Below are 9,679 nucleotides of genomic sequence, written 5' to 3'. Positions count from 1 at the left end.
TACGTTAATACAAGAGAATTGAATGGTATTTATGTAGGACTTTCAAAATAGGGTCATTTACATACATAACACCCAATTCTGATGGATTTACCTATCTCACATCAAAACTTTCATATTTACAAATCCCATACAAATAATAGCACTCATTATCACCTTTTAATAATCAAATCAATATTTTTATCCATACATAAAGTGTTGCATTGTGTTTAAAAAATAAAAAATAAAAACTTTAGGTGTGAGATGCCTAAATCCATAAGAATTGGGTACGCATGTAATTTTCCCTAATCTATTACCAAATTAACTTAAAAAAAAGCTACAACACCCCAACAAATTGCATAAACCATAGTTAATCATAAGCATTTAACCACTAATTTTCCGCAATAATAATAATTATCCCAAATAGAGCATCAAAACTCTAAAAAATCAGAATCAAAAGCCTAATCAAATTAGTAAGCTTAATTCCATCTTTACATAAAAACTACCTATATAAAAATTAGGAAGACTACTCTTATTACCATGCCCAAAACAGACTAATAAAATGCTTGGGCAGTCCTATCCCCAACGGTTCTTCTAAATAATACATTGGACTTCGCCTCACTGGAACTAACCAATTCGCTGTTCCCCCTACTGCTAACCTGTTCTGTTAGATTTCTATAGTGTTTAATGTTGTACAAAAACTGCAGTCCCTCCCTCCCCAGATAACCACCACATTCCCCACCATTTTTGCCCTCCCCATCCACCTTCAAATCCAACGAACTCACATCAGACGAAACCGAAACCCGCCTTGGGCTGTTCGTGTGGCCTGACTCACTCAATGTAGAGTCGGTGCAGTCGTCCGAGGCTGCGGAGTCCTTGGTGCTTTCCGTGCTCCAGTTAGAACCCTCATCGGAGTGGCTAAAAAGAGAAGATATGTCGCTCAAGGAATCAACCCTATGAGGGCGTCGAAATCCTTCGTCCAAGAGATCGTCGGTCCGGCGACCGGTATTATTATGTTTGATTTTGTTTTCTGGCTCCTTCGGCTTATTCTTCTTCGCCATTTCTTTTCTTAGTAAGCTTGGGGCGCGAGGAGAGCACCTAATGGAGGAGAAGTTTTGATGGATTGAGATGGTGTAATAAAGGATTAGTTTTTGAGAGCAGAAATGAGAATCTGTGTTTACCGGGCATAGAAAAGCATGTATGCAGGTTGGGACAAAACTTTCTTAAGGTCCACTTGTTTTACCTGCAAATAACATATAAATTGTAAAAATGTAAAATGTAAAATTGTTAGTTGCCGAATTGTTAAATATAAACCATGGTTTAAACATATTCATCCCTAATTGCTGATTTGATGTTTTATCAGTAAGTCATCCTAGACTTCAGTGCTAAACCATAACAAGTTAAGACATTAACTGGAGTAGAGCAGTATTACTATCTAGGAAGATTTACAAATATACCACTCTATTCTTACATAGGTATTAAGTTCAAAGTGAAGCTAAGTATGGCAGCATTTTTGAAGCAGTTGCTAAAGCACAAAAAGCATCATGATCTACGTTTCTGCCGGGAAAAAGAACCAATTCTTCTAATGAAGTGCTTCTTTTCCAAAAGCTAGAGAAAACCACTTCTTATTAAAAGAAACCAAACTTTACAAAAAAACTTAACATAAATATGAAAAAAAAAATTTTAAAATGAAAATCAAACAACAATTCCAAAAAAAGCTTATAGGCTTCATGGTAAATTTAAAACCCTTCTCCAAGCTTTGGTTGAGACTTGACAGATATATTAGATTCTATCCGAAAATAAACTTGAGATTAAATATTAAGCTATATTTTTTTTATCATCCTTGCTAGGGTTAAGAAAGCTTCAATAATTCCTTTCAATTCAGATGTTTCAAGGAGCAGAGAAAAAAAAAAGATATTCCAAACATCTTTAGCATTCTCTAATAGGGAGAAAATTGTATGCAAGTATCAAAATTGTCCCCTGATTATTTAATGGGGTCAATTTAATCCCAATGTCTATAAATGTGCCAATATTTTAGACCCCATCATAATAGTTTAATGACTAAATTGACACTTTCATAAACACATGTAAAGAGTCAGGAGAACATTTTAATATTTTTCTCTTCTGCACAGTTAACATAACAAACATGTTCATGATATGAAAGTAATAAAAGAGATGCCTGAAACATAAAAGACATACCACACTATCATCAGCTTTGAACCACATTCCTCGTGTGTCCTTCACATAGCACACATAATGACCTGAGAAAGTTGCATTCGCTTGACCGCTATGAACCACAACAGCATAGAGCCTATAAACTGGCGAGTTATCATCGGAACCCCTCATATACGGAGCCAAGTTCAGGTACTCAGAAAACCAAACCATTCTATCCAACTTGCCATATTTGCCAGACTGAAGATCACAACAAAGGCAAGACTGTCAAGGCAAATAACAATAGAAGGATTTACATTCATACCATTCAATTCCAATGTATTTTAATATCTAAGACCTAAACTTCAATTTTTACATACATACCATCTTAACCATGAATGAAAAGGTGTATTTCACGTTTTAAAACATGAGATATGAAAGATTTGAGTCGTATAAATGTAAAAGGTAAAATTTATATGTTAGATATGTGAATACATAGGAATTGAGTGGTTTGTATGTAAATTCCTCATAGCAATCTGATAACCTAATAAATATCATATTACTCAAAGGGAACAAAAATTTAGGACTTCTGAGTGCGTCTATAACCTCCAGTTACCTGATATCTCTTTAAAGCAATTGTGAGCACATTAGGGGCCTCCAGAATTGTCAATTGCTTTTTTGCTCGTTCAAAAGATTGGCATCTGATAAAGAATAAAAATGAGGGTTAAGAAAAGATTGCTACTCAATGAAATTGAAACTTCCGAAGTGGTTAAATTACATAACTCAATTCATCAAAATTCAAGCTTCAAAACCAAGAAGCTATAGGATAACTAAAAAAAAATGAATCTGATGTATAAAATAGATATTCAGAACAAAAAGCAAAAAAAATTGGGCAAACCTGCCGCATTTGTACTTGTTATCTCCGTCTAGAACTTCACTAGCTGTAAAATGTGTAAGAGCTTCTTCGAGGGTCATAATATCACCATGAATATCAATAGTAAGATCCATCATCCGTTCGCGCCGCTCTGACTTTCCCTGACACCTCAAGCATTTTATCTGCATGAACAATGATAATCAATTTTTCTCTCGGAGTAACAATATAGTAACTACTTGCATTCCAAAAAAAGGACCTTAGAACGGAGATATCCGCCAAATATTAATTTTATGAGAGTGGTTTCTTCTGCTAACTCGCCAACAATATTTGTCCCAGCTTCTTTCAGACATGCAGACTGCAATGCATCAATCGAATATCTGCAAAATGATTGTAGAAATGCATTAATGAATGCCTTCACAAAGCACAAATGAAATAGTTTACATGCAGAAAGAAATAGATTAATCAACGGAGTGGCATGGTATTTACAATCATATATGGAAAAAGTAGATGATTCAAAATTTCCAAAAGCGAAGACGGGTTGACCAGATTAAATAAACGATTGCCAGAAAGCGATCAGCTATAATGGTAGCAAGAGGTCTGATGTTTAAAATCCAACTTTTGACATATGGTAAGAGTTTTCTAACATAAGAAGAGAGAGGTTGGTGAAAAGTTCAATATCTAACTCTTTTGAAAGTCTTTATTGAGGTCCAAGGAAAGAATTTTTTGTTGGGGAGAGGGACGGGGAAAGAGGGTGGAGGAGAGAAAAAGGGGACTGCAATTAGGAGTGATGGGTTGATAAATTTACTTTGTTGTAATATATGATCATAATTAAGAGTATTTTCCTCCTTACTATCTTCTTTTTATGTCCTTATTTGCCTAAGAACTTGTATTCTGTCAAAAGGAAAAAAAAAACACCATTCTCTCTAAAATGATATCAAAACAAGATTTACTCTTGTCCAAGTTGTCTGCTCCCTCTCTCCCCTTTTTTTTGTCATTCCAACTCTTTTCACCAGCATAACAACGCTGACCCCAACCCTATTAGCTTGATCATTATCTCCCACTTGCACACCAATCCACATTTGGTAGTGTACTAGCCCTTGTTCGCTCGCTCATTTGCACGCACACAATTGTTCAAATGCTCACTGACATCCTCATCAATGTGTTCACATGACCAAGGCCATGCACTTGTTACTGCTCTCGATGCACTCGATAAGCCTCTCTCTGTTGGGCTCACTTTGCACAATGCTTTCACTTTGATGTACATCGATTAAATCATTCTCAAATTCTCCTCTTTTCTCTTGGTGGTGTTCATCAATTGCTTTATTTACTATTTTCTAAAAAATGAAACCATACTCAATTATTGGGGTACAAATATCAAACTCAACTGTACCAAATTAAATTTTTGTGCCTTTCTTTTGTTTAGTTATTATTTTATTTTATTTTATTTGCTTTGGAATTTCTTGTTAAACTGCCTTCAATGTACTCATATAATTATCCAGTTATTATATTTGTCTTTAAATTAAAAAAAAAAAAAAAACCCCATGAGATTTCAGATTTTCTTATGGTCTTGCATGAGAAACTTAATCATCTAGACTCTTCGCCATCCAGATAATTGAAGCTGCAAGAAAACCAAATGGAAAACTCCTTTGTTTTTCTTATAAGGATGCTCAATATGATTTAACCTGTTAATATTTCTATAATCATATTTCAGTTGACTTTCATTTGTCAATAGGATGTGGGACTTTTTCTTGTTCCACCTACTTTAAACTTTCAATACAATAATAACTCCAAATTATACACCCTCTACTCTAATGCATTTTTTTTAAATAGGTTAACCAATCCATTCAGAAGCACTACAGAATTTAGAAAGGTAAATGGGATGAACCACTTTAATAGTTCCCATTTACAACTGATATGACCACTTGGCAAAATCAATAAAATGGAGTTTTTCATAGTCAAATTTCTCTCTATTCTATATCCATCTCTACAATCTATTTAAGCTCAATTGATGGTCAAATCTATTGTCCCAAACATCTCCATTGCTCACATGGGTCCTATGAGTCACAGAGCTGCTTGTTACACCTGATCACAATCAGATCAAAGTTTGTTTTAGGAATAAGTGGTAAGAATATACTCAATTCAGCAAGCATATAAGTTTCAAAAAATCATATATGAAGAATAAAATGTCCAATAATTATAACAATTTTATGAGATTCACAAAGCAATGGTAGGTTTTAAGAGTTTCTAAAGGGGTGAATTATGATCTAAGAATAATATAATTATCTTCATCAAGATTTCGTCAAAACTTTATATTATTTAGTGAAATATTTAAGAATGGTTGAGCTTAACAAGAGAATACCGAGAAATTCAACATTTTCTCCCTTCTAGACAAATTGGCAGCACCCTTCTTTTATAATGGCATTCCTAAGCTTAATTATTTTGGCCAAAAAGACTTCCTCTCTCTCTCTCTAATTGGTGCCTACTCATGAAGCAAGAAATAGTTTGAAACTTCAGAAGGGGGAAGTTAATGCTCAAAACAAAAAGGAGTCTGCAAATGATGCACTTTCAAAATAAATAACACTTCAACCTTTATAGCAAAGGCTTAAATTAACAAGAACTTAAGTCAATTAAGTATTATTAGAGGTAATGTCAAATTTCAAAATAAAAACAAGATCTGCCTTAAAGAGAGATTTAAATTAAGAAGTTATATACAAATAAAGCATTATTAGAAGCAACTTTAAAATTCAAATAAAAAACTGGAATATGACTAAATGGAATATGCATACTTCTCAGCACTGTCAATCATCCAACCAAGCCATAAATGACTAACTGGAATATGTAAATTCAAAAACTGGAACTAAGCAATTTGGGGGAAAATGTGTGTGTGCGTGTGTTTGTCATGATTCAGAAACTGGAACCAAGCAAATTGGGGAATGTGTGTGTGTGATGATGCAAATAGAAGATAATTTTTAGTAATGGTAGAATGCATACTTCTAAGATATTTTTTAGTAGTGGTAGAATGCATACTTCTAAATTGTAAATTTCACCTTAAAAATTCGTGTGCATCTTCTTCACTCCCGTAACCAAAATTGCTCCCAATGTCATGTATATGAGATATTATTCCATTTGGAGACACCGAAGATTTCCCTTGCTTTATCTTGATTAGAAGACTTTCAAACTCGCATGTGAAGCACCAACCAATCTTCAGACCTAAGTATAAAGTAGATGATGGTTAGAATAAGTTTAAAAATAAAAATTAAAGCACAGCGCTATAGAAAAATGGCATAAACTCACAAGCTTTAGCATGGAATCCTTCAAGAATGAATGCCGCCAGTGGACGGGTAAATGCAAGGCACTGAAGAACTGCATTTGCGTAACAACTGCAATAAATCAACAGCACATCAACACCGACAATAATGACGGTTCAGACTGCTTTCAGTATGTTGTAAACATTACGGGAATTTTTGGTGGAGCATGATAATTACATTAGATTCCATAACTGCAGGAGGTTGGAAGAAACCACACAAGTTAACACGAACTACTCAAACCCAGCACAAAAAGACAACAGTAGGAAAATATATCAACTTAAAAAAGCAGTTGATTGAAAATGAATGACAGAAGAACAGAATTAATGTGTTACAATGTACAAAAGGTGCAATTGTTGTATTGTAAAAACATCCACGCTCCCATCCTCAATAAGTAACATGTTAAAAATATTGTAAGTTAAAGAAACAATTACCTATTTCCACAGTTCACAAGACCACAAGGGCGCATCTCCACCTTGTCAGAGTTGTAAAGCCTGATGAAGTTATCATAAGGGAAAAGCATCTGGTGCAAGATAGTAAAATATTAGCAATCAAAGTGTTAATATAATCAAGGAAACAATATTTGAATAAATCACATAGCCAGTGTATGAGCACCTTGTTGTACTTTCCATGTTCATGGTTAGAAAGTCCAGATTGAGTGCGCCTTGAAGGTGATGATGACGGTGTACTGAGTTGAACAGATTTCCTCGAAGAAACCTTACCATTTGGTAAAGAGCCATCAATCTTTAGTAATTGATCGCTAACAGGAGCAATGTTTTCAACCTTTGGAGATCCGTTTCCTAGAAAGGTTTTACTATGATATACGGAAGTAAGATGATCCTTATTATGAATAGGAGATGAAGATTTTAATTGCTCGTTAGAACTCTCCTTAGCAGCTTCACCTGAGTTTCCAGTGACTAAACTCACAGGTTCTCTAGAGTCAGATCTGCCTTGATCAGGTGGTGCAGAACAAGATTTTGAGCTAGAAAGTTTGAGATCCAATTCAAAATGAATCCCAGAATCCAGTTGAAGGTGAACAATGTTATGACGACTTTGTGATTCAGTGGAATCAGCACAAGTGATAGTTTCAGCTGCAGTCAAATCAAGCGTTTCTCCCTGCCCTTGATGACAATTTTCAGAAAATTTGAACGTTTTGGATTTTTCTTGGTCGATGGAACCTGAGCACATAGGTCTAAATTCTTCGATTTTTCCGCTTATCCTGGCATCCGCTGAGTTAGCGGGGTTAGCAGAATTCATGTTTGAAGGAGCCCTCAATTTGAACTCAGTTTCATCATTTACATGCATCAAATGTGGCTGTAAGTCACTCGAAAAAGATGCATGACTCAAAGTGCCTGCAGTAGTTGAAGCATGTGAAAATGACGAAAGATTCAGATGGTCGGCATTGATATCAATTTTAGAGGTACTCATAGAATGCTTCTCTCCATCCTCTCCATTCTCACAGTTCATTTTTGATGATATATTAGATTCGGAAGACACCGCTATGGTGGAATATGTTTCCAAAATTTTAGTATCATTTGGCTTTACTTCAATGTCTGGCCTGCTGAAAACTAAGGCAGATGGTTCAGATTGAGCCGAAACACTAATCGAAACACTTTGAGCGTTAGAAACACCATCATTGGAATCATGACCCTTTTCAATCCCCAAACCATTTTCACTAATTTCAGGTCTCTCATTTTGCATTCCCTTCAAATTGGAGACAACAGGTTGACCTTTCAAGTGGTCAGCAATGGGTGGAGGATGGCACTCATACTTGTGTCCTTGTCTCCAGTGAGTGATTTGGCAGGTCCCAGAGCTGCAATGATTCAGAAAATAAACACTGAGTACCTGGGTAGTACAGATTAATTTAGAAATTCTCATCAATAAAGAAGCACCCATTCTTTTGCACTTCAAGCAGATAACTAATAAAGAATATGCAAGGCTTTCCAGGGTGCTGGACTCATGGCCTATGGTTATGGCTTGATTCACTCAACCACAATTGGCCTATGGATAAATAAGGTTACACAAGGGCAGTATGATAGAATACAATGTCACTCTATATTCTAGCTCCTTGTACTATTTCTTTTCCTTTCAAAGAGGAAAAGAAGGGTTTGGGGGCAAAAGGTGTCACCCACTTGGGCAAAAGTTAAGGTTGGATGATTAAAATGAAAAAAAAAAATACAAGAGTTTTATGGGATAAGAGGGTGCCGTCGAAACTTAAAGATAAATTTATAAAACTGCAATTAGGCAGAAAATGTTGATGCATCCAAAAAAAATCATTGATATCTATGTTAAGCAAGGCAGATATGAGAAATTTATGTTAGATGTGTGGTAAAAATAGCAAGGATATATAAAAAAATGATAATATTAGACAAATGGTTGAAATTATTGAATCTAAGATAATTGAAAAATAAAATTCAGTAGATTGAACGTATACAAGAAAGTTGGAAAATATACCAATTAGATAAATGGATAAATGATAGTCTAAAGATTCGAAAGAAAATTTTAACCTTATGGATAGAAGTATCAAATGAATAGTGAAGAATATGTTGGACTCCTCAAATAATAAGCCGGCAAAAAAAAAAAAAGATTCATGGAGTCATATCTAGATAGTTAGGACAAAGGCTTTCAATTAGGCCCACAATATTGTAAGTATCTTAAAATTAGGAGTTAAAAAAATCATTAATATCTATAATTTTTTTGGAAGAGAAAAATAATTATTTATCTTCAATTTCATAGAAAATGGTTATAAAAAAAAAAAAAGGATGGTTCTTGCATTAAGAACATAAAAAAATCAGACATAACTCTCCATGATAAAAGAAGAAAACATTAATTATATGATACACCAATAATATTAAATTCTAGAAATAGAAAAATCCTAATAATTGAATGTACTAAAACAAAAACTTCCTAAAATTCCAACACTCACCCCCCCCCCCCCCCACCCCCCCCTTTCAAATTGGAGCATAGATAGCTATCATGCCCAACATGCATACAACGAACTCAAAACTAGGCCTGAAAATTCCTTTGGTGAAGACATCTGCATGCAAATAGCTCCACAATCAATCTTCTCTTTCATGAAGTGTCTATCAATCTCCACAGCTTTTGTGTGATCATGTTACGCGTGATTTTTTGCAGTGCTTATGACAGTTTTATTGTCGTTGTACAACTTCATCGGCATGTTTATCGGGATCCATAGTTCTTCAAGAATTATCTTCAGCCATAACATCCTACATACTCCATTAGCCATAACTTGATATTTTGTCTGGTTAATACACCAATAATATTAAATTCTAGAAATAGAAAAATCCTAATAATTGAATGTACTAAAACAAAAACTTCCTAAAATTCCAACACTCACCCCCCCCCCCCCCCA

General features: G+C 34.7%; 1 protein-coding gene across 1 annotated transcript in view; it reads right to left on the bottom strand.

Moving 5' to 3' along the window:
• Positions 1 to 374: 374 nt before the first annotated feature.
• LOC110025030 (ubiquitin carboxyl-terminal hydrolase 19-like) overlaps positions 375 to 9,679 on the bottom strand; it is a 15,120-nt gene continuing 5,815 nt past the window's right edge. The window contains exons 2-11 of the mRNA XM_020725266.1: positions 6,922 to 8,119; positions 6,741 to 6,829; positions 6,296 to 6,381; positions 6,049 to 6,211; positions 3,258 to 3,378; positions 3,026 to 3,183; positions 2,744 to 2,828; positions 2,176 to 2,388; positions 1,158 to 1,219; positions 375 to 1,074 (exon numbers count right to left, since the gene is read on the bottom strand). Coding sequence (XP_020580925.1) covers positions 531 to 1,074; positions 1,158 to 1,219; positions 2,176 to 2,388; positions 2,744 to 2,828; positions 3,026 to 3,183; positions 3,258 to 3,378; positions 6,049 to 6,211; positions 6,296 to 6,381; positions 6,741 to 6,829; positions 6,922 to 8,119 — 2,719 coding nt within the window. The 3' untranslated portion in view covers positions 375 to 530. The remainder of the gene's footprint in view (positions 1,075 to 1,157; positions 1,220 to 2,175; positions 2,389 to 2,743; positions 2,829 to 3,025; positions 3,184 to 3,257; positions 3,379 to 6,048; positions 6,212 to 6,295; positions 6,382 to 6,740; positions 6,830 to 6,921; positions 8,120 to 9,679) is intronic.

Source organism: Phalaenopsis equestris, unplaced genomic scaffold (genome assembly GCF_001263595.1).
Source record: "Phalaenopsis equestris unplaced genomic scaffold, ASM126359v1 Scaffold000287, whole genome shotgun sequence".
In the NCBI taxonomy this organism is placed as follows: domain Eukaryota; kingdom Viridiplantae; phylum Streptophyta; class Magnoliopsida; order Asparagales; family Orchidaceae; genus Phalaenopsis; species Phalaenopsis equestris.
Note: the sequence above shows the minus strand (reverse complement) of the source record. Positions and strands in the feature narration are given on the sequence as shown.